The following is a 26172-nucleotide window of genomic DNA, read 5'->3' on the forward strand; positions in this document are numbered from 1 at the left end:
CATTGTCAATCTTATTTTATTAATAAAAGGCATGAAAAAATGTAAAGTCATCTTACAAAACATAAGTAAAGGGATAGTTGACCCAAATGACAAAATGACACATTGGTTTCCTTACCATGTCAGCGGCCTTTGGACAAGGTTTAGTTTCCCACTGTTTCTACACGCTAACATTTTTGCATGAACCCATCATTTTAAATGAACTTTATAAAATGTTTTTATTATAGAAGTACTGTATAAATCATATCCTAATTTTATAAATAAGAAATATAAAATGGAATCTGTCAGCAGATAATAAATACCTTTCTACAAGAATATATTTTTTAGCATAATTTACTGACAACGAAGGACATAGATTGCTTTCATTCAACCAAATGAACATCACGTCTCGTCACATAGCAGGGCTGGATTTCCTAAAAGCATCGTAGCACTAACTTTAATTCCATTGAAACTAAATGGACGAAAGATTATCATAGTGCTACGATGCTTTTTGGGAAACCAGCCCAGATCCATACAGTCATTTAGAGAAAGGGAGATTTGAAACCATCTACAGTATCATGTGGCTGAGTGGCCAGGCCATTTAACCAGAGCCAGGTCATTTAACCAGGGCCAGCAATGACTAAGTCAGACATATGGATAAGTTAACCCTCTCTCACAGCAGGCTATGTACTGTATGCATGTGTCATTTAGAGTAGTGAAGTTGCCCTAGATGCTGGTCTGGGGTCTGTTTTGTGTTTTTAACCTCTAATGGTTAAGATTAGGATTCGGGGAGGGCAAGCAGATCCTAGATCAGCTTTGTCACTCCTGGGTGGTCATGGAGACAGAGAGTTGTTCCTCTGTAGCTTTGTCACTCCTGGGTGGTCATGGAGACAGAGAGTTGTTCCTCTGTAGCTTTGTCACTCCTGGGTGGTCATGGAGACAGAGAGTTGTTCCTCTGTAGCTTTGTCACTCCTGGGTGGTCATGGAGACAGAGAGTTGTTCCTCTGTAGCTTTGTCACTCCTGGGTGGTCATGGAGACAGAGAGTTGTTCCTCTGTAGCTTTGTCACTCCTGGGTGGTCATGGAGACAGAGAGTTGTTCCTCTGTAGCTTTGTCACTCCTGGGTGGTCATGGAGACAGAGAGTTGTTCCTCTGTAGCTTTGTCACTCCTGGGTGGTCATGGAGACAGAGAGTTGGAGCTTTGTCTCTGTTCTGAGGAGGCCTCTGTTGTACAGATCAATCTTATTCATCATTCTCTGCTTGGCAGGGTTGTCCACTATACGGAGGGAAGAGAAGCTGAGGTCACCTGTAACATAGACAGAACAATTCGAATTAAACCAGTATGTGACTCTGACTCAACATTGGCTGCTGTGTAATGAAGAAATTTTCTCTGAAATCTTGATTTTTATACAACCAGGTTCTAAAGCTAAAACAGTAAAACAGTGTTTTTCCTTGATCCTTTGACCAGACCTGGATAAACTCCAGGTCCTTGTTACAGTCTATAGGGAGTTAGTCTATAGGTAGTTAGTCTATAGGTAGTTATAGTCTATAAGTAGTTAGTCTATAGGTAGTTAGTTTATAGGGAGTTAAAGTCTATAGGTAGTTACAGTCTATAGGTAGTTACAGTCAGTCTATAGGTAGTTATAGTCTATAGGTAGTTAGTCTATAGGGAGTTACAGTCTATAGGTAGTTAGTCTATAGGGAGTTACAGTCTATAGGTGCTTATAGTCTAAAGGTAGTTAGTCTATAGGGAGTTACAGTCTATAGGTAGTTACAGTCTATAGGTAGTTACAGTCTATAGGTAGTTACAGTCTATAGGTAGTTATAGTCTATAGGGAGTTATAGTCTATAGGTAGTTACAGTCTACAGGTAGTTAGTCTATAGGTAGTTAGTCTATAGGTAGTTCATCTATAGGTAGTTAGTCTATAGGGAGTTATAGTCTATAGGTAGTTAGTCTATAGGTAGTTAGTCTATAGGTAGTTACAGTCTATAGGTAGTTGGTCTATAGGGAGTTATAGTCTATAGGTAGTTAGTCTATAGGTAGTTAGTCTATAGGTAGTTAGTCTATAGGGAGTTACAGTCTACAGGTAGTTACAGTCTATAGGTAGTTAGTCTATAGGTAGTTAGTCTATAGGTAGTTACAGTCTATAGGTAGTTAGTCTATAGGGAGTTATAGTCTATAGGTAGTTAGTCTATAGGGAGTTACAGTCTATAGGTAGTTAGTCTATAGGGAGTTATAGTCTATAGGTAGTTATAGTCTATAGGTAGTTATAGTCTATAGGTAGTTAGTCTATAGGGAGTTACAGTCTATAGGTAGTTACAGTCTATAGGTAGTTAGTCTATAGGTAGTTAGTCTATAGGTAGTTACAGTCTATAGGTAGTTACAGTCTATAGGTAGTTAGTCTATAGGTAGTTACGGTCTATAGGTAGTTCTAGTCTATAGGTAGTTAGTCTATAAGTAGTTAGTCTATAGGAGTTATAGTCTATAGGTAGTTATAGTCTATAGGTAGTTACAGTCTATATGTAGTTACAGTCTATAGGTAGTTACAGTCTATAGGTAGTTAGTCTATAGGGAGTTACAGTCTATAGGTAGTTAGTCTATAGGTAGTTATAGTCTATAGGTAGTTAGTCTATAGGGAGTTACAGTCTATAGGTAGTTACAGTCTATAGGTAGTTAGTCTATAGGTAGTTAGTCTATAGGTAGTTACAGTCTATAGGTAGTTACAGTCTATAGGTAGTTAGTCTATAGGTAGTTACGGTCTATAGGTAGTTCTAGTCTATAGAGGTAGTTAGTCTATAGTCTAGAGGTAGTTACAGTCTATAGGTAGTTAGTCTATAAGTCTAGTTAGTCTATAGGTAGTTATAAGGTAGTTAGTCTATAGGGAGTTATAGTCTATAGGTAGTTATAGTCTATAGGTAGTTACAGTCTATATGTAGTTACAGTCTATAGGTAGTTACAGTCTATAGGTAGTTAGTCTATAGGGAGTTACAGTCTATAGGTAGTTAGTCTATAGGTAGTTAGTCTATAGGTAGTTAGTCTAGAGGTAGTTACAGTCTATAGGTAGTTAGTATAGAGGTAGTTACAGTCTATAGGTAGTTACAGTCTATAGGTAGTTACAGTCTATAGGTAGGTACAGTCTATAGGTAGTTACAGTCTATAGGGAGTTAGTCTAGAGGTAGTTACAGTCTATAGGTAGTTAGTCTAGAGGTAGTTACAGTCCATAGGTAGTTAGTATAGAGGTAGTTACAGTCTATAGGTAGTTAGTATAGAGGTAGTTACAGTCTATAGGTAGTTAGTATAGAGGTAGTTACAGTCTATAGGTAGTTAGTCTATAGGGAGTTATAGTCTATAGGTAGTTAGTCTATAGGTAGTAGTTACAGTCTATAGGTAGTTAGTCTATAGGGAGTTATAGTCTATAGGTAGTTACAGTCTATAGGTAGTTAGAGGTAGTTACAGTCTATAGGTAGTTAGGTAGTTAGTCTAGAGGTAGTTACAGTCTATAGGTAGTTAGTCTAGAGGTAGTTACAGTCTATAGGTAGTTAGTCTATAGGTATAGTCTATAGGTAGTTAGTCTATAGGTAGTTACAGTCTATAGGTAGTTAGTCTATAGGTAGTTACAGTCTATAGGTAGTTAGTCTATAGGTAGTTAGTCTATAGGTAGTTAGTCTATAGGTAGTTAGTCTATAGGTAGTTAGTCTATAGGGAGTTATAGTCTATAGGTAGTTAGTCTAGAGGTAGTTACAGTCTATAGGTAGTTAGTCTATAGGTAGTTACAGTCTATAGGTAGTTAGTCTAGAGGTAGTTACAGTCTATAGGTAGTTAGTCTAGAGGTAGTTACAGTCTATAGGTAGTTACAGTCTATAGGTAGTTAGTCTATAGGGGAGTTATAGTCTATAGGTAGTTAGTCTATAGGTAGTTAGTCAGTCTATAGTAGTAGTTAGTCTATAGGTAGAGTCTATAGGTAGTTAGTCTATAGGTAGTAGTTAGTCTAGAGGTAGTTACAGTCTATAGGTAGTTAGTCTAGAGGTAGTTACAGTCTATAGGTAGTTACAGTCTATAGGTAGTTAGTCTATAGGTAGTTAGAGGTAGTTACAGTCTATAGGGTAGTTAGGTAGTTATAGTCTATAGGTAGTTAGTCAGTCTATAGGTAGTTACAGTCTATAGGTAGTTAGTCTTAGTTACAGTCTATAGGTTAGTAGGTAGTTAGTCTATAGGTAGTTATAGTCTATAGGTAGTTAGTTAGTCTATAGGTAGTTACAGTCTATAGGTAGTTAGTCTATAGGTAGTACAGTCTATAGGTAGTTACAGTCTATAGGTAGTTACAGTCTATAGGTAGTTAGTCTATAGGTAGTTACAGTCTATAGGTAGTAGTTACAGTCTATAGGTAGTTACAGTCTATAGGTAGTAGTTAGGTAGTCTATAGGTAGTAGTTACAGTCTATAGGTAGTTACAGTCTATAGGTAGTTACAGTCTATAGGTAGTTACAGTCTATAGGTAGTTACAGTCAGTCTATATAGGTAGTTATAGTCTACAGTCAAGTTACAGTCTATAGGTAGTTAGTCTATAGGTAGTTACAGTCTATAGGTAGTTAGTCTATAGGTAGTTACAGTCTATAGGTAGTTACAGTCTATAGGTAGTTACAGTCTATAGGTAGTTACAGTCTATAGGTAGTTACAGTCTATAGGTAGTTACAGTCTATAGGTAGTTAGTCTATAGGTAGTCTATAGGTAGTTACAGTCTATAGGTAGTTAGTCTATAGGTAGTTACAGTCTATAGGTAGTTAGTCTAGAGGTAGTTACAGTCTATAGTCTATAGGGAGTTAGTTAGTTAGTCTAGAGGTAGTTACAGTCTATAGGTAGTTACAGTCTATAGGTAGTAGTTAGTTACAGTCTATAGGGTAGTTAGTTCAGTCTATAGGTAGTTACAGTCTATAGGTAGTTAGTCTTACAGTCTATAGGTAGTTAGTCTATAGGGTTAGTTATAGTCTATAGGTAGTTAGTCTAGAGGTAGTTATAGTCTATAGGTAGTTAGTCTAGAGGTAGTTACAGTCTATAGGTAGTTAGAGGTAGTTACAGTCTATAGGTAGTTAGTCTAGAGGTAGTTAGTCTATAGGTAGTTAGTCTATAGGTAGTTACAGTCTATAGGTAGTAGTAGTTAGTCTATAGGTAGTTACAGTCTATAGGTAGTTACAGTCTATAGGGTTAGTCTATAGGGAGTTATAGTCTATAGGTAGTTAGTCTAGAGGTAGTTACAGTCTATAGGTAGGTAGTTAGGTAGTTACAGTCTAGAGGTAGTTACAGTCTATAGGTAGTTAGTCTAGAGGTAGTTACAGTCTATAGGTAGTACAGTCTATAGGTAGTTAGTCTAGGTAGTTACAGTCTATAGGTAGTTAGTCTAGAGGTAGTTACAGTCTATAGGTAGTTAGTCTATAGGTAGTTATAGTCTATAGGTAGTTAGTCTATAGGTAGTTAGTCTATAGGTAGTTATAGTCTATAGGTAGTTACAGTCTATAGGTAGTTACAGTCTATAGTAGTTACAGTCTATAGGTAGTAGTTACAGTCTATAGGTAGTTATAGTCTATAGGTAGTTAGTCTATAGGTAGTTAGTCTATAGGTAGTTAGTCTATAGGTTAGTAGTTACAGTCTATAGGGTAGTTACAGTCTATAGGTAGTTAGTCTATAGGTAGTCTATAGTTACAGTCTATAGGTAGTAGTTACAGTCTATAGGTAGTTACAGTCTATAGGTAGTTACAGTCTATAGGTAGTTACAGTCAGTAGTTATAGGTAGTTTAGTCTAGTAGTTACAGTCTATAGGTAGTAGTCTACAGGTAGTTAGTTACAGTCTATAGGTAGTTAGTCTATAGGTAGTTACAGTCTATAGGTAGTTAGTCTATAGGTAGTTAGTCAGTCTATAGGTAGTTACAGTCTATAGGTAGTTACAGTCTATAGGTAGTTACAGTCTATAGGTAGTTACAGTCTATAGGGAGTTACAGTCTATAGGTAGTTAGTCTAGAGGTAGTTACAGTCTATAGGTAGTTAGTCTAGAGGTAGTTACAGTCTATAGGTAGTTAGTCTAGAGGTAGTTACAGTCTATAGGTAGTTAGTATAGAGGTAGTTACAGTCTATAGGTAGTTACAGTCTATAGGTAGTTAGTCTATAGGGAGTTATAGTCTATAGGTAGTTAGTCTATAGGTAGTTACAGTCTATAGGTAGTTAGTCTATAGGGAGTTATAGTCTATAGGTAGTTAGTCTAGAGGTAGTAGTTATAGTCTATAGGTAGTTAGTCTAGAGGTAGTTACAGTCTATAGGTAGTTAGTCTAGAGGTAGTTACAGTCTATAGGTAGTTAGTATAGAGGTAGTTACAGTCTATAGGTAGTTACAGTCTATAGGTAGTTAGTCTATAGGTAGTTATAGTCTATAGGTAGTTATAGTCTATAGGTAGTTATAGTCTATAGGTAGTTACAGTCTATAGGTAGTTAGTCAGTCTATAGTAGTACAGTCTATAGGTAGTAGTTACAGTCTATAGGTAGTTATAGTCTATAGGTAGTTAGGTAGTTAGTCTATAGGTAGTTACAGTCTATAGGTAGTAGTTACAGTCTATAGGTAGTTACAGTCTATAGGTAGTAGTTACTGTCTATAGGTAGTAGTTACAGTCTATAGGTAGTTACAGTCTATAGGTAGTTACAGTCTATAGGTAGTTACAGTCAGTCTATAGGTAGTTATAGTCTACAAGTAGTTACAGTCTATAGGTAGTTAGTCTATAGGTAGTTACAGTCTATAGGTAGTTAGTCTATAGGTAGTTACAGTCTATAGGTAGTTACAGTCTATAGGTAGTTAGTCTATAGGTAGTTACAGTCTATAGGGAGTTATAGTCTATAGGTAGTTATAGTCTATAGGTAGTTAGTCTATATGGAGTTATAGTCTATCGGTAGTTAGTCTATAGGTAGGTAGTTATAGTCTATAGGTAGTTAGTCTATAGGTAGTTACAGTCTATAGGTAGTTACAGTCTATAGGGAGTTACAGTCTATAGATAGTTAGTCTATAGGTAGTTATAGTCTATAGGTAGTTAGTCTATAGGTAGTTACAGTCTGCAGGTAGTTACAGTCTATAGGTAGGTACAGTCTATAGGGAGTTACAGTCTATAGGGAGTTACAGTCTATAGTTACAGTCTATAGGTAGTTACAGTCTATAGGTAGTTATAGTCTATAGGTAGTTACAGTCAATAGGTAGTTATAGTCTATAGGTAGTTATAGTCTATAGGTAGTTAGTCTATAGGTAGTTAGTCTATAGGTAGTTAGTCTATAGGGATTTATAGTCTATATGTAGTTATAGTCTATAGGTAATTAGTCTATAGGTAGTTACAGTCTATAGGGATTTACAGTCTATAGGTAGTTACAGTCTATAGGTAGTTACAGTCTATAGGTAGTTATAGTCTATAGGTAGGGCCTTGGGCTTAAACCTGGTTAGGTAAGGTGGTGAGGTATAACTCCTGGTCCCAAACATAATACTTGCCTTGAGGGAGGTCTGAGGGGCAGGGAGTAAACCCATTGGCTCTACAGTCCTCACAGCCCAGTCCATTCACCTCAGCTGAACAGCTACATTGGACTGGCCAGCTACCGTAAAGATCCACTGGCTCTCCATTGGTCTGTAGGCTCTGGTCAGCCTCATCAGCCCCTAGCGCTGCTCTTTCCCCAGCCCCTCCAGTGACAGGTGTCTGCTCCGCTCCCCACTGCCCAGATAGGTGACCTCTGACTGGCTACACTCACAGGGCCCTCCCTGAGCTGGAGCTGGCTGTGGGTTCTCAACGGGGTAACTGTGCAGCTCATCATCCTCCACAGGCACACTGGGGCTGGGGTTGGAGCTGGGGCCCTGTCCCGTCTGGGCAGGAGAGGCAGGGGGAGCTGGGGCCTCGTCGGTCAGCGTGTGGGGCTGGTCTTCAGGTGGGCACGGCAGGGGAAGCAGCTGGCTCAATACCTGTAACACCTGGAACAGGTAGGTTGGGGGAGATCACCCATTTCATTACTGTAAAAGACAATGTGCTATCAATGATTTACCTGTAAATAAAAGCAGTCATCGAGTATAACTCATAAAGTCAATATTTACTAAGTCCACAGATGTCGAGAGGCTGTAAATGACTTCAGTTCTCATTTGTCTAGTCAGCCCCTCACCTAGCTACAGTATTCACCTAGCTACAGTATTCACCTAGCTACAGTATTCACCTAGCTACAGTATTCACCTAGCTACGGCATTCACCTAGCTACGGTATTCACCTAGCTACAGTATTCACCTAGCTACAGTATTCACCTAGCTACAGTATTCACCTAGCTACAGTATTCACCTAGCTACGGTATTCACCTAGCTACAGTATTCACCTAGCTACAGTATTCACCTAGCTACAGTATTCACCTAGCTACGGTATTCACCTAGCTACGGTATTCACCTAGCTACAGTATTCACCCAGCTACAGTATTCACCTAGCTACAGTATTCACCTAGCTACAGTATTCACCTAGCTACAGTATTCACCTAGCTACAGTATTCACCTAGCTACAGTGTTCACCTAGCTACAGTATTCAGTCCAGACCTAAGAGAACTCTAGTTCTAACGATGCTTTCAGGAAACAAAGAGTTACTTTGGAGATGACTACAACTACTTGAAAACAGATCCTCAAAAAATGACTACTTTAAAATAACTATTTGAATACAGATCTCAGGAAGTGACTACATTTCAGAAACTATTGGATTGGCTGTCTTCACCTAATGACAGGGCTGTATCTAGAACTGCATGTTGGATTGGCTGTCTTCACCTAATGACAGGGCTGTATCTAGAACTGCATGTTGGATTGGCTGTCTTCACCTAATGACAGGGCTGTATCAGGAACTGTATGTTGGATTGGCTGTCTTCAACTAATGACAGGGCTGTATCTAGAACTGCATGTTGGATTGGCTGTCTTCAACTAATGACAGGGCTGTATCTAGAACTGTATGTTGAGGATAGAAATAGAATGAATAGAGCCCAATCTCCTATCCTATTCCAATATGACAGTCATATTTCATCTACACAATACATTTCTACGTGAACATTCTGTAAATGTCCAATCTCCTGAATGTCATTGCCCCAGGTGTACATTATCAAGTCAAACCAATTCTATATATTTTTTACAGATAAGTATAAGTTGTGATGCTCAACTACAGATGTAGGATCTTACTTTGATCACACTTTTGTTGCTGAGAATTTTCCTGCACAGCAGAAAATGCAAACTTGTAGTGTATTTGAGATTTGAAAAGGCGTCTAAAGTTTGTAATATTGACTTTAACATTTCAGATTTGATTTGCCCTCATGAAAAAATGTGTCCAACAATACAAAAATGTCCATTAAACGATAATCCACATAATAGGATTATTTTCCTGCTGTAGCAAACTGGCTCAAACTAAGATCCTACATCTGTACTGTATGACTCTTTCAACAGGCCACTGAAAAGGTTGAAAGCTGCAATTCATTTTATAATACCTGAAAAATACTGCAGAGTAATTCAAATCCATTTGCAAACAACGTCGAACCTCTTTGTCCGTCTGACAGGAAGTGTTCTTGTTTGAAACATACACTACACCATCTTTAAAGGGATACTTTACTCAGAATATAAACTAACATGACTTTCCCACCTACCTTGGCTGTGGTTGATTTGAGAAGGCGGTTTTGGGATATTTCGTTGGCTTTCGACACTTAATAGCCATATTTTGTTACTGTTAACATTCTCAGTACCGTTGAACATTAAACTGTTCTTGTGCCGCAGGAAAACAACTGTAATTACCTTGTATTTGCATTTTGTTACATAATAATTTGGTAATTGCATAGATATTTTATTAATTTTTCCCGGTAGGTTGACTGAGAACACATTCTCATGTACAGCAACAACCTGGGGAATAGTTACAGGGGAGAGGAGGGGGAGGAATGAGCCAATTGTTAGCTGGGGATGATTAGGTGACCACGATGGTATGAAGGCCAGATTGTGAATTTAGCCAGGACACCGGGGTTAACACCCCTACTCTTACGATAAGTGCCATGGGATCTTTAATGACCTCAGACACCTGTTTAACGTCCCATCCGAAAGACAGCACCTTACACAGGGCAGTGTCCCCAACTACCGTCCTGGGGGATTGGGATATTTATTTTTAGACCAGAGGAAAGAGTGCCCCCTACTGTCCCTCCAACACCACTTCCAGCAGCATCTGGTCTCCCATCCAGGGACAGACCAGGACCAACCCTGCTTAGCTCCAGAAGCAAGCCAGCAGTGGGATGTAGGGTGGTATGCAGGGTGGTATGCAGGGTGGTATGCTAGGTGGTATGCAGGGTGGTATGCTGGGTGGTATGCAGGGTGATATGCTGGGTGGTATGCACGGTGGTATGCAGGGTGATATGCAGGGTGGTATGCTGGGTGGTATGCTGGGTGGTATGCAGGGTGGTATGCAGGGTGATATGCTGGGTGGTATGCAGGGTGATATGCTGGGTGGTATGCACGGTGGTATGCAGGGTGATATGCAGGGTGGTATGCAGGGTGGTATGCAGGGTGGTATGCTGGGTGGTATGCAGGGTGGTATGCTGGGTGGTATACAGGGTGGTATGCTGGGTGGTATGCAGGGTGATATGCTGGGTGGTATGCAGGGTGGTATGCCGGGTGATATGCTGGGTGGTATGCAGGGTGGTACAGTCTATAGGTAGTTACAGTCTATAGGTAGTTACAGTCTATAGGTAGTTAGTCTATAACTCTACCTAAACTATCTTCGACTAGCTCAAGTATTTCAAAAGTTGGCATTTTCAAACAAACTACAAAATACAACTATTTTCTGCCCAGGTCTGATTCAGGTCTGATTCAGGTCTGATTCAGGTCTGATTCAGGTCTGATTCAGGTCTGATTCAGGTTTGATTCAGGTCTGATTCAGGTCTGATTCAGGTCTGATTCAGGTCTGATTCAGGTTTGATTCAGGTCTGATTCAGGTCTGATTCAGGTCTGATTCAGGTCTGATTCAGGTCTGATTCAGGTCTGATTCAGGTCTGATTCAGGTCTGATTCAGTGGAAAATCAAACAAACAGTCCTACCCTGAACCTTGACTCTAAAAGTCAGGTTCATGTCCCTATTCTCACATTTACCCAACTCAGTAAAGTAGAATTGAAATGAAGTAAATTAAACCTGATTGCATTGAATTGTATTGAGTCGACTCACATTCTCCATGGTGGGTCTGTTGCGTGGTCGTGTAGAGGTGCAGTCCAGGGCTAGACGCAACAAGGTAAAGGACATAGAGTGGGGACAAAGACCAGCTCTCGGGTCCAGATACTGAAGACAGGAGTCTACACTGCCAGTGTCCTCTACCTCTCCACGTAGGACGTTTCTCTGGACGGGAGGGAGGGAGGATGAACCAGAGCGCATGTATCCAGCAACACAACATTATTTCATGTGTTTAGCAAGCATTTCAATACAATGTGCAATTCTAGTCTTACCAGCAGGGTGTGTTTAGGAGTCTCCTCTCTAGCTTTCCGTCCCGTTATCATTTCCATTATAACCTAAAGAACAAATAGCTTCTTATTAACAGGTTCTGGTCATAGACATCCAAGCAATTCACAAACAGCTGTGTTCTGGCATTCAGATCAGTTTATCTAGTATTAGTCGCAAGTAGCTGACAAAGACCACGTCTGTTGAAAGAGTATTGTTTTGTCACGCGCTCCCTAACTCACCACTCCCAAACTGAACACGTCTGTTGAAAGAGTATTGTTTTGTCACGCGCTCCCTAACTCACCACTCCCAAGCTGAACACGTCCAGACTGACAGACAGCTTTCCGTCTCGTATGTATTCCTCCGGCAGGTAGCCCAGGGTTCCGAAGGTCGTATCCAAGGTAACGGTGCAGCTCTGACTGACGGAGTGGGGTCTGAGACGGGCCGTCCCAAAATCAGACAGCTTGGGCTGCAGCCGCTCGTCCAGCAGTATGTTAGAACTACACAGAGAGAATACGCTTTGGAACTCAGGTGTGACAGGGTTCTTTAGAACTACACAGAGAGAATACGCTTTGGAACTCAGGTGTGACAGGGTTCTTTAGAACTACACAGAGAGAATACGCTTTGGAACTCAGGTGTGACAGGGTTCTTTAGAACTACACAGAGAGAATACGCTTTGGAACTCAGGTGTGACAGGGTTCTTTAGAACTACACAGAGAGAATACGCTTTGGAACTCTGGTGTGACAGGGTTCTTTAGAACTACACAGAGAGAATACGCTTTGGAACTCAGGTGTGACAGGGTTCTTTAGAACTACACAGAGAGAATACGCTTTGGAACTCTGGTGTGACAGGGTTCTTTAGAACTACACAGAGAGAATACGCTTTGGAACTCTGGGTTCTTTGACAGGGTTCTTTAGAACTACACAGAGAGAATACGCTTTGGAACTCAGGTGTGACAGGGTTCTTTAGAACTACACAGAGAGAATACGCTTTGGAACTCAGGTGTGACAGGGTTCTTTAGAACTACACAGAGAGAATACGCTTTGGAACTCAGGTGTGACAGGGTTCCTTAGAACTACACAGAGAGAATACGCTTTGGAACTCAGGTGTGACAGGGAGTCAGTTAAGAACAAATTCTTATTTACAATGACGGCCTAGGAACAGTGGGTTAACTGCCTTGTTCAGAGGCAGAACGACAGATTTTTTTTTTACCTTGTCAGCTCAGGATTTGATCTTGCAACCTTCCGGTTACTAGTCCAATGCACTAACCACAAGGCTCTCCTGCCACTAACCACTAGCCTAGGGGGTGAAAGGGGGTGAGGTGAGTGACTAGACTAGAGGTTTGAGCCGGTACCTTGTGATGTTATAGACTAGAGGTTTGAGTCGGTACCTTGTGATGTTATAGACTAGGGGTTTGAGCCGGTACCTTGTGATGTTATAGACTAGAGGTTTGAGCCGGTACCTTGTGATGTTATAGACTAGAGGTTTGAGAGGTACCTTGTGTTATAGACTAGAGGTTTGAGCCGGTACCTTGTGATGTTATAGACTAGGGGTTTGAGCTGGTACCTTGTGATGTTATAGACTAGAGGTTTGAGCCGGTACCTTGTGATGTTATAGACTAGGTTTCAGGGTTTGAGCCGGTACCTTGTGATGTTATAGACTAGGGGTTTGAGGTTTGTTATAGACTAGAGGTTTGAGCCGGTACCTTGTGATGTTATAGACTAGGGGTTTGAGCCGGTACCTTGTGATGTTATAGACTAGAGGTTTGAGCCGGTACCTTGTGATGTTATAGACTAGAGGTTTGAGCCGGTACCTTGTGATGTTATAGACTAGAGGTTTGAGCCGGTACCTTGTGATGTTATAGACTAGAGGTTTGAGGTACCTTTGATGTTATAGACTAGAGGTTTGAGTCGGTACCTTGTGATGTTATAGACTAGGTTTGAGCTGGTTTGAGACTAGAGGTTTGGTACCTTGTGATGTTATAGACTAGAGGTTTGAGCCGGTACCTTGTGATGTTATAGACTAGGGGTTTGAGCCGGTACCTTGTGATGTTATAGATAGGTTTGAGCCGGTACCTTGTGATGTTATAGACTAGAGGTTTGAGCCGGTACCTTGTGATGTTATAGACTAGAGGTTTGAGTACCTTGTGATGTTATAGACTAGAGGTTTGAGCCGGTACCTTGTGATGTTATAGACTAGAGGTTTGAGCCGGTACCTTGTGATGTTATAGACTAGGGGTTTGAGCCGGTACCTTGTGATGTTATAGACTAGGGGTTTGAGCCGGTACCTTGTGATGTTATAGACTAGAGGTTTGAGCCGGTACCTTGTGATGTTATAGACTAGGGGTTTGAGCCGGTACCTTGTGATGTTATAGACTAGAGGTTTGAGCCGGTACCTTGTGATGTTATAGACTAGAGGTTTGAGCCGGTACCTTGTGATGTTATAGACTAGGGTTTGAGACCGGTACCTTGTGATGTTATAGACTAGGGGTTTGAGCCGGTACCTTGTGATGTTATAGACTAGAGGTTTGAGCCGGTACCTTGTGATGTTATAGACTAGGTTTGGGTTTGAGACCGGTTTACCGGTACCTTGTGATGTTATAGACTAGAGGTTTGACGGTACCTTGTGATGTTATAGCTAGGGCTGAGCCGGTACCTTGTGATGTTATAGACTAGAGGTTTGTGATGTACAGACTAGGGGTTTAGCCGTTATAGACCGGTACCTTGTGATGTTATAGAGGGGTTTGCCGGTACCTTGTGATGTTATAGACAGGGGTTTGAGCCGGCTCCTGCTTGTGATGTTATAGACTAGAGGTTTGAGGTACCTTGTGATGTTATAGACTAGAGGTTTGAGCCGGTACCTTGTGATGTTATAGACTAGAGGTTTGCAGGTACCTTGTGGTTAAACATTTGACCACCTTGTGATGTTATAGAAAGGTTTGAGCCGGTACCTTGTGATGTTATAGACTAGGGGTTTGAGCCGGTACCTTGTGATGTTCCCACAGACCACAGTGCAGGGCTGAGCCAGGTGATGTACAGCCTGTCCCTTGATGACCACGCTCCTGCCAGAGACAGACACGCTGCAGGAAGGGAAACATGTTACCATTTAAACACCAATATACCTACTACCATACAGTCTGTCCACCACAGAGACAGATACGCTGACATGTTACCATTTAAACACCAATACACCTACTACCATACAGTCTGTCCACCACAGAGACACGCTGACATGTTACCATTTAAACACCAATACACCTACTACCATACAGTCTGTCCACCACAGATACGCTGACATGTTACCATTTAAACACCAATATACCTACTACCATACAGTCTGTCCACCACAGAGACACGCTGACATGTTACCATTTAAACACCAATATACCTACTACCATACAGTCTGTCCACCACAGAGACAGATACGCTGATATGTTCGGCATTGAAATAGAATAGAATAGTAGTTTAGTAGAATTGAATGGAAGCTTATTGTCCATCAGAGGACGGACATTTGCCTTTACAGTAACACGACCTACAACTAGAATAGGTAATACAACCTACAACTAGAATAGGTAACACAACATACAACTAGAATAGAATACAACCTACAACTAGAATAGGTAATACAACCTACAACTAGAATAGGTAATACAACCTACAACTAGAATAGGTAATACAACTAGAATAGGTAATACAACCTACAACTAGAATAGGTAATACAACCTACAACTAGAATAGGTAATACAACTAGAATAGGTAATACAACTAGAATAGGTAATACAACCTACAACTAGAATAGGTAACACAACCTACAACTAGAATAGGTAATACAACTAGAATAGGTAATACAACCTACAACTAGAATAGGTAATACAACTAGAATAGGTAATACAACCTACAACTAGAATAGGTAATACAACCTACAACTAGAATAGGTAATACAACCTACAACTAGAATAGGTAACACAACCTACAACTAGAATAGGTAATACAACCTACAACTAGACTAGAATAGGTAACACAACCTACAACTAGAATAGGTAATACAACCTACAACTAGAATAGGTAATACAACCTACAACTAGACTAGAATAGGTAATACAACCTACAACTAGAATAGGTAATACAACTAGAATAGGTAATACAACCTACAACTAGAATAGGTAATACAACTAGAATAGGTAAGACAACTAGAATAGGTAATACAACCTACAACTAGAATAGGTAATACAACCTACAACTAGAATAGGTAACACAACCTACAACTAGAATAGGTAACACAACTAGAATAGGTAATACAACCTACAACTAGAATAGGTAACACAACTAGAATAGGTATTACAACCTACAACTAGAATAGGTAACACAACTAGAATAGGTAATACAACCTACAACTAGAATAGGTAACACAACATACAACTAGAATAGATAATACAACCTACAACTAGAATAGGTAATACAACTAGAATAGGTAATACAACCTACAACTAGAATAGGTAATACAACCTACAACTAGAATAGGTAATACAACCTACAACTAGAATAGGTAACACAACCTGAAGAAAATGTGTGAGCTTGTGCATAGTGTCTCAACTGAAGAGGTTCTGGATCTCACCTGTTGGGAAGGTAAGGGGTATAGAATAGAATATCTCACCTGGTCATGCAGTCTGTGGAACAGAGATCCATTGGGAAGGTAAGGGGTATAGAATAGAATATCTCACCTGGTCATGCAGTCTGTGGAACAGTGTTGGGAAGGTAAGGGGTATAGAATAGAATATCTCACCTGGTCATGCAGTCTGTAGAACAGAGATCCATTGGGAAGGTAAGGGGTATAGAATAGAATATCTCACCTGGTCATGCAGTCTGTGGAACAGTGTTGGGAAGATAAGGGGTATAGAATATATCTCACCTGGTCATGCAGTCTGTGGAACAGAGATCCGTTGGGAAGATAAGGGGTATAGAATATAATATCTCACCTGGTCATGCAGTCTGTGGAACAGTGATCCATTGGGAAGGTAAGGGGTATAGAATAGAATATCTCACCTGGTCATGCAGTCTGTGGAACAGAGATCCATTGGGAAGATAAGGGGTATAGAATATAATATCTCACCTGGTCATGCAGTCTGTGGAACAGTGTTGGGAAGATAAGGGGTATAGAATATAATATCTCACCTGGTCATGCAGTCTGTGGAACAGAGATCCGTTGGGAAGATAAGGGGTATAGAATAGAATATCTCACCTGGTCATGCAGTCTGTGGAACAGTGATCCGTTGGGAAGGTAAGGGTATACCAGCCAGTAACGATCCCCATCAGAGTAACAACCCAACAGCTCTAAGATGTTAGGATGCTGGTAGCTGAAAGATAAACAGGCAGATTTGATGATTAGTAACAGGCAGAGATTTACCTTTATTTAACCAGGTAAGTCATTGACAACAGATTAGGAGAAGATGTGTGTATGGAAGACTATTGATGTCATAATGGATTTCAGAGGTAAATATTTACGCAGAAACCATCTAAAATGGAGGATTAATGGAGTAGGTAGACATACAGAAACCATCTAAAATGGAAGATTAATGGAGTAGGTAGACATACAGAAACCATCAAAAATGGAGGATTAATGGAGTAGGTAGACATACAGAAACCATCTAAAATGGAGGATTAATGGAGTAGGTAGACATACAGAAACCATCTAAAATGGAGGATTAATGGAGTAGGTAGACATACAGAAACCATCTAAAATGGAAGATTAATGGAGTAGGTAGACATACAGAAACCATCTAAAATGGAGGATTAATGGAGTAGGTAGACATACAGAAACCATCTAAAATGGAGGATTAATGGAGTAGGTAGACATACAGAAACCATCTAAAATGGAGGATTAATGGAGTAGGTAGACATACAGAAACCATCTAAAATGGAGGATTAATGGAGTAGGTAGACATACAGAAACCATCTAAAATGGAGGATTAATGGAGTAGGTAGACATACAGAAACAGTCTAAAATGGAGGATTAATGGAGTAGGTAGACAGAGGATTAATGGAGTAGGTAGACATACAGAAACAGAAACCATCTAAAATGGAGGATTAATGGAGTAGTTAGACATACAGAAACCATCTAAAATGGAGGATTAATGGAGTAGTTAGACATACAGATGATGAACTTCCATCTCTCTCCTGAATAGATCCCACAACTTCCTCCATGAGGCTTTCTGCACCTGTACAGACCAACGAAGAAGACCAACAAACACTTGAACTGTGTTGCGTATGTCCTCAGTCCTTTTGAAGCACATGACCAAATAAATGTCTCTCTAGTTGAATAATGACCTGTATTATATTTCATCTCCATTAAGCCAGGGTCATTTTGAAAAGATGACTTTTATAAATGGAGCACTGTATGGAGTAGGTGTGTCAGTACCTGCTTGAAGAGCTTGACAGCGAAGGTTTCATTTCCCTTTATCACTCTGTAGACAGCAGAGAAGCTGCCCTCAGAGATCTTCATGTCCTGGTGAAAATGTCTAGTTCCCTCTATGACGTCTGAGTAGGTGATCACAAGCCTGTGGTTTCTACCTAGCAACAGAGTGAAAACACTAAGCCTGTGGTTTCTACAGAGCAACAGAGTGAAAACACTAAGCCTGTGGTTTCTACCTAGCAACAGAGTGAAAACACTAAGCCTGTGGTTTCTACCTAGCAACAGAGTGAAAACACTACGCCTGTGGTTTCTACCTAGCAACAAAGTGAAAACACTAAGCCTGTGGTTTCTACCTAGCAACAAAGTGAAAACACTAAGCCTGTGGTTTCTACCTAGCAACAGAGTGAAAACACTAAGCCTGTGGTTTCTACCTAGCAACAAAGTGAAAACACTACGCCTGTGGTTTCGACCTAGCAACAGAGTGAAAACACTAAGCCTGTGGTTTCTACCTAGCAACAGAGTGAAAACACTACGCCTGTGGTTTCTACCTAGCAACAGAGTGAAAACACTACGCCTGTGGTTTCTACCTAGCAACAGAGTGAAAACACTAAGCCTGTGGTTTCTACCTAGCAACAGAGTGAAAACACTAAGCCTGTGGTTTCTACCTAGCAACAGAGTGAAAACACTAAGCCTGTGGTTTCTACCTAGCAACAGAGTGAAAACACTAAGCCTGTGGTTTTCTCAACAGAGTGAGAATAAGCCTGTGGAAGCAGTAACAGACTAGCAACAGAGTGAAAACACTAAGCCTGTGGTTTCTACCTAGCAACAGAGTGAAAACACTAAGCCTGTGGTTTCTACCTAGCAACAGAGTGAAAACACTAAGCCTGTGGTTTCTACCTAGCAACAGAGTGAAAACACTAAGCCTGTGGTTTCTATCTAGCAACAGAGTGAAAACACTACGCCTGTGGTTTCTACAAGGTGAGAATACTTAGAACATACGCAGAGTAACGAGGAAAAACCTCAGCATTCTCGCTAGTACTTTTACACACAATGAGTCGTATGGCTACGTCCCAAACAGCACCACATTCCCTACGTAGTGGACTACTTTTGACCCATGGGCACTATTTAGGGAATAGGGTGCCCATTTGGGTTGTACCCTATGAAACCGGTCGTCAATGAAACCACAAAATAAAAAGAGAAGGGAAATAGGGAATTGGATACTTCTCAGAAGCTTACTCTCATAGGATGTTTGACATAATGCCCTCAATATTATTTATGGGTCTGTTGTAACTAGGGACCATCTCAACACATCAGTCTGTTGTAACTAGGGACCATCTCAACACATCAGTCTGTTGTAACTAGGGACCATCTGAACACATCAGTCTGTTGTATCTAGGGACCATCTCAACACATCAGTCTGTTGTAACTATGGACCATCTGAACCCATCCGTCTGTTGTAACTAGGGACCATCTCAACACATCAGTCTGTTGTTAGGGACCATCTCAACACATCAGTCTGTTGTAACTATGGACCATCTGAACCCATCCGTCTGTTGTAACTAGGGACCATCTGAACACATCAGTCTGTTGTATCTAGGGACCATCTCAACACATCAGTCTGTTGTAACTAGGGACCATCAGTCAACCACAACATCAGTCTGTTGAATCTAGGGACCATCTCAACACATCAGTCTGTTGAACTAGGGACCATCTGAACACATCAGTCTGAAATCTAGGGACCATCTCAATGTATTCATCTCAGTCTGTTGTAACTAGGGACCATCTCAACACATCAGTCTGTTGAAAGGGACCATCTCAACACATCAGTCTGTTGTAAAGGGACCATCTCAACACATCAGTCTGTTGTAACTAGGGACCATCTCAACACATCAGTCTGTTGAATCTAGGGACCATCTCAACACATCAGTCTGTTGTAACTATGGACCATCTGAACCCATCAGTCTGTTGTAATCTAGGGACCATCTCAACACATCAGTCTGTTGTATCTAGGGACCATCTCAACACATCAGTCTGTTGTAACTAGGGACCATCTCAACACATCAGTCTGTTGTAACTAGGGACCATCTCAACACATCAGTCTGTTGTTTCTAAGGACCATCTCAACACATCAGTCTGTTGTAACAAGGGACCAGAGGTGTGATGTTTTTCTGACCCAACATAAGAACGTGTGATAGTAGTACCAACATAGCACGATGAATACAATTCCTACTGAAACAATGAAATGACTCAGCAATCTAATGTATTCATCTCATTAGGAATATTAAAAGGTGGACAGAAAAATCACAAGACAAAAAAAATGTCAAATTAAAAGAATAATAACATCGTCACATACATCGGATAGGTGCAGTCTAATGTATTGTTTTACAAGGCAGTAGTACAGCGCCCCTGGAACGAAATAGGGTTAAGTGCCTTGCTCAAGGGCACACGGGCAGTTTTTTCACATTGTCGGCTCAGCAGCCTTTCAGTTATGTACCTTCACTTGAAACAGGATCATGAGACTGGTTCCAACCAGGTTGGGTCGACTCGCTGGCAGGTTGGGGTGGCTGAGAAAACTGGACGTGGTGACGAAGACACACACAACACGGAACATACAACAGACAGCGGTTAGTACAGTGTAACTAAGGATGAATTACAGGGTGACCCATGGACTAGGCTACATAGACAACTGTTAGTACAGTGTAACTAAGGATGAATTACAGGGTGACCCATGGACTAGGCTACATCAGACAACTGTTAGTACAGTGTAACTAAGGATGAATTACAGGGCGACTCATGGACTAGCCTACATAGACAACAGTTAGTACAGTGTAACTAAGGATGAATTACAGGGCGACACATGGACTAGCCTACATAGACAACAGTTATTACAGGGCGACACATGGACTAGCCTACAACAGTTAGACAACATGGACATAAGCCTTGGGTAACTGAGGACAGGGTGACACATTGATTAAGCCTACATAGACAACAGTTATTACAGGGTGACACATGGACTAGCCTACGTAGACAACAGTTATTACAGGGTGACACATGGACTAGCCTACATAGACAACAGTTATTACAGGGTGACATATGGACTAGCCTACATAGACAACAGTTATTACAGGGTGATAACTGTTATGGATCATAACATTATAAGTTGATCATGAATAGTAGCCTATCACGGGTGAGGAGGGGAGGGGTTTGATTAATAGATACATCAGGACATAACTAGTAGCCTACCGTGGGTAACTGAGGAGGGGAGGGGTTTGATTAATACATACATCAGGACATAACTAGTAGCCTACCGAGGGTAACTGAGGAGGGGAGGGGTTTGATTAATACATACATCAGGACATAACTAGTAGCCTACCGTGGGTAACTGAGGAGGGGAGGGGTTTGATTAATATATACATCAGGACATAACTAGTAGCCTACCGTGGGTAACTGAGGAGGGGAGGGGTTTGATTAATACATACATCAGGACATAACTAGTAGCCTACCGTGGGTAACTGAGGAGGGGAGGGGTTTGATTAATACATACATCAGGACATAACTAGTAGCCTACCGTGGGTAACTGAGGAGGGGAGGGGTTTGATTAATACATACATCAGGACATAACTAGTAGCCTACCGTGGGTAACTGAGGAGGGGAGGGGTTATCCCTGCTGCTCTTTGATGGTCCACTGTTGGGGAAGGAATGCTGTGTTTCTGAAAGGACAACATTTCACTGTTTTATTGACCACTAATAACATCGACCTACATTATCAACCATCAGTGTGGCAGGACACTGAAAATGTTCAGTCTGTCTGATTGCTAAATGTTGTGTTGACAGTGTTGAGTGCTTGCACACGAACAGAGGAAGTTTACCCAACAATGACATTACAGAAGTGAAACCAAAGGGTATTTGCTTCAGTGAAAAACAAGCTACAGTTGTGGAAGTCGTAACGTGTGGAATACTATACGAAACTGACACAAACTGCAGTGTGGTATAGGTCTATTAATAGGTCGCCTTACCTTGAGGAATAAAGAGCTGTAGAGCTCTGTAGTGACCCATATCCTCCAACACCTTCACAAGGTCCCCAACAGTTTTGTTCTGTTGCGCCCACGACCAGATGAGTTCTCGCGTGGGGCTCTTGCCTATTGCCTCCAGCCTCTCGGCGCGTCGCACCTCCGTCCAACTTGGCACGATACGCGCCGCTGAAGGGGGACAGATAAAGGAGAGAAATAAGCGTGTTAACAACAGGAAACACATTCTTATAGTGCGTGGGCGTATTGGCCGTCTGGCAATTCTGGCAAATGCCAGAAGGGCCGGACCATCTTTTAACAGGGTGGGCTGGTCGAAATTGATCCCAAAATATATATATATATAAAAAATGTATTTAAAAAATGACACGGCTGGTGATTTTATATGACTTTTGCTCAATTTCTCTGTTGTTATAATAATCTATGCTGAGCATTTGGCTGACCAGTGAGCAATGGTCGGCTCCCCTAACCAGACGGGTCAGGCCAGTTTTATGATTGGCTGAGCTGAGGTGGAGCAAATTCACATTCAAAGTCAAACGCAGATTATCAAAGAGAGTGAGACCCGCTCTCTGTCAGTCACTTATCAGTGAGACCTGCTCTCTGTCAGTCACTCTGTCAGTCACTTATCAGTGAGACCTGCTCTCTGCCAGTCACTTATCAGTGAGACCTGCTCTCTGCCAGTCACTTATCAGTGAGACCTGCTCTCTGCCAGTCACTTATCAGTGAGAGCCTCTCTGTCAGTCACTTATCAAAGAGTGAGACCAGGAAGACTCACGCACACTGACACAGATCCTGTATCCTACTGTTACCGGTTAGGCCTCATAGGTTGGCTGTATATTGTATACAATAGTCTCTTCAGCCCGGCAAGGCAACGAGGGATTCTGATCTGTAGCAGAGAGGAAGAGCCGTGTATCTGGCACCTCATTGGCTAGAGGGGTCCTACCTTATCTCATGTTACACGCCTGCCTTCCATCTTTGATGATACACCTGTATGTATTTCCATTGTTAAAGCGGGCCGCTTGACTCGTCAACATAATAGATCACATTTAACTGTAGTGACTAGGGAGTCCGGTGTCAGATTCCATTTAACTGTAGTGACTAGGGAGTCCGGTGTCGGATTCCATTTAACTGTAGTGACTAGGGAGTCCGGTTATCGGATTCCATTTAACTGTAGTGACTAGGGAGTCCGGTGTCGGATTCCATTTAACTGTAGTGACTAGGGAGCTCCGGTGTCGGATTCCATTTAACTGTAGTGACTAGGGAGTCCGGTGTCGGATTCCATTTAACTGTAGTGACTAGGGACTCCGGTGTCGGATTCCATTTAACTGTAGTGACTAGGGAGTCCGGTCTCTGTCGGATTCCATTTAACTGTAGTGACTAGGGACTCCGGTGTCGGATTCCATTTAACTGTAGTGACTAGGGAGTCCGGTGTCGGATTCCATTTAACTGTAGTGACTAGGGACTCCGGTGTCGGATTCCATTTAACTGTAGTGACTAGGGACTCCGGTGTCGGATTCCATTTAACTGTAGTGACTAGGGAGTCCGGTATCGGATTCCATTTAACTGTAGTGACTAGGGACTCCGGTGTCGGATTCCATTTAACTGTAGTGACTAGGGAGTCTGGTGTCGGATTCCATTTAACTGTAGTGACTAGGGAGTCGGTGTCGGATTCCATTTAACTGTAGTGACTAGGGAGTCCGGTGTCGGATTCCATTTAACTGTAGTGACTAGGGAGTCCGGTGTCGGATTCCATTTAACTGTAGTGACTAGGGAGTCCGGTGTCGGATTCCATTTAACTGTAGTGACTAGGGAGTCCGGTGTCGGATTCCATTTAACTTTAGTGACTAGGGAGTCCGGTGTCGGATTCCATTTAACTGTAGTGACTAGGGAGTCCGGTGTCGGATTCCATTTAACTGTAGTGACTAGGGACTCCGGTGTCGGATTCCATTTAACTGTAGTGACTAGGGAGTCCGGTGTCGGATTCCATTTAACTGTAGTGACTAGGGAGTCCGGTGTCGGATTCCATTTAACTGTAGTGACTAGGGAGTCCGGTGTCGGATTCCATTTAACTGTAGTGACTAGGGAGTCCGGTGTCGGATTCCATTTAACTGTAGTGACTAGGGAGTCCGGTGTCGGATTCCATTTAACTGTAGTGACTAGGGACTCCGGTGTCGGATTCCATTTAACTGTAGTGACTAGGGACTCCGGTGTCGGATTCCATTTAACTGTAGTGACTAGGGACTCCGGTGTCGGATTCCATTTAACTGTAGTGACTAGGGAGTCCGGTGTCGGATTCCATTTAACTGCAGTGAGGCTGGAAAGTCCTGTGGATTCCATTTAACTGTCCCATCTTTCTGACAAACTAGGGACTGCACACCGCTGAAATCTGTCCATTCCATTTAACTGTCCCAGTGACTAGGGACAAACACAGATGGTTTATTATTGAATTAAATTAAAAACTGTAATTATTTGTTTTCTCATGATTTGTTTTCTCAATCACTCACTCACTCACTCAGGGACTCCTCACCCCCTCACTGATTCCATTTAACCCTCAGTGACTAGGGACTCACCCCCTCATTCCATTTCACCCCTCACTCACTCACTCACCCCCTCACTCATTCCATTTAACCCTAGTGACTAGGGACTCCACTCACTCATTCCACTCACTCCAGTGACTCACTCACCCCGGTCACTCACTCATTCCATTGCACTCATCCACCGTCCTTGGAGGCTGGAAAGTCCCGTCTCACCCCCTCAATTTGCCTCACTCACTCACCCACTCACTCACTCACTCACTCCCAATGCACACCCCTCATCTCACATCCTCAGAAACTCAGTCCCATCTTTCACCCCACTCACTCACACAGATGGTTTTATATTGAATTAAATAAACCCCCCACTCACTCACTCACTCAATCACCCCCTCATTTGTTTTCTCATGATTTGTTTTCTCATGATTTGTTCACTCACCCCCTCACTCACTCACCCCCTCACTCACCCCCTCACTCACTCACTCACTCACTCACTCACTCCTCACTCACTCACTCACCCACTCACTCACTCACTCCCTCACTCACTCATTTTTACCCATGACATAGTACCACAGTAGTACCATGGTATTAATGAAAGTAGCATTGTAGTATCATGGTATTAATAAAAGTACCATAGTAGTACCATGGTATTAATGAAAGTACCACAGTAGTATCATGGTATTAATAAAAGTACCATAGTAGTACCATGGTATTAATGAAAGTACCACAGTAGTATCATGGTATTAATAAAAGTACCATAGTAGTACCATGGTATTAATGAAAGTAGCATAGTAGTATCATAGTAGTACCATGGTATTAATGAAAGTACCACAGTAGTACCATGGTACATTTTTGTTAGGGGAGAGCAAGCAAGAGGCAAATGCCCTCGAAGAGGGGTTATGAAGCAGTGATGATGTGAGTTGCTAACATACCAGCGCTTACTGTACATTTCTGACCCCGTCTGCCGATGTTATAGTGACATTATACTATGTGCTATACACTAACAGCGTTACATAGTGCGGTGGGGAAAAACGAAATGTTTATTTATCACAGATGAGATCGTTAACATGTAATCTACACAACCTGTACCACAGTGTACACAACACTTCCGTTTAGGTAAACCCGTAATGATTCCGTTTAAACCGCGCACAGAAAGTCATACTTTGTTCACATTACTCACCGAGCCCTCGCCATCCGAGGCTGTCATCACCGCTGTCGATTATCTTACAAAACTTCTCCATCAAAACTGGGGGAACATCATACAGGTACATAGACGAGTCCATCTCAACTGCGACTGAGCTGGAACCTTATTATCGTCAAAAGAATCTAACCTATGTGAAGCTAGCCACAATAAAGATCAGCCACAATAGTTGAATTTGAGGTTTCACTTTCAAAATAAAAGTTCGTTATTGAACGCGATTCAAATGGTTACAAATAGTTGAATCATGACATATTTTGACTAGATAAATGCTAAACAAGGTTGGAATGTTGTTATATAAATAAAAATAATAAATAATGAATTAATTAGAAAATCAGTTGAAATAGCACTGTTAGATGTATTAGACCTCAGAATTGCATTGGGGCATACTCATATTTTTCACTGTACAGCCTTAGCTATGTATTGTGAATAAATTAAATGGGGTATCAGTCTACTCCGGGACACCCACAGAACACAACTATGAAGAGTTTACACCAATATCAGTGTTGTAGCTGTTATTGTGGGACTTTGACTGTGGGGAAATCAC

The 26172-nt window shown here is 41.4% G+C and overlaps 1 protein-coding gene and 1 long non-coding RNA gene across 2 annotated transcripts; one reads left to right on the forward strand and one right to left on the reverse strand.

Moving 5' to 3' along the window:
- Positions 1-25880, reverse strand: irak3 (interleukin-1 receptor-associated kinase 3). Its single transcript, XM_042313774.1, is given in 14 exon segments — positions 1-1281; positions 7488-7670; positions 7673-7958; positions 11196-11363; positions 11471-11533; positions 11767-11962; positions 14450-14528; positions 16665-16816; positions 17613-17677; positions 17878-18029; positions 20366-20435; positions 21505-21581; positions 21888-22070; positions 25608-25880. Coding segments are annotated over 14 exon segments (1920 nt in total). The 5' UTR covers positions 25711-25880; the 3' UTR covers positions 1-1138.
- LOC121843906 lies at positions 12811-13225 on the forward strand. The gene is made up of 3 exons (XR_006081796.1): positions 12811-12947; positions 12980-13015; positions 13155-13225. It is a non-coding gene; the product is annotated as an uncharacterized LOC121843906 (long non-coding RNA).
- Positions 25881-26172: the final 292 nt, after the last annotated feature.

Source organism: Oncorhynchus tshawytscha, unplaced genomic scaffold (genome assembly GCF_018296145.1).
Source record: "Oncorhynchus tshawytscha isolate Ot180627B unplaced genomic scaffold, Otsh_v2.0 Un_contig_13980_pilon_pilon, whole genome shotgun sequence".
NCBI classification, from domain to species: domain Eukaryota; kingdom Metazoa; phylum Chordata; class Actinopteri; order Salmoniformes; family Salmonidae; genus Oncorhynchus; species Oncorhynchus tshawytscha.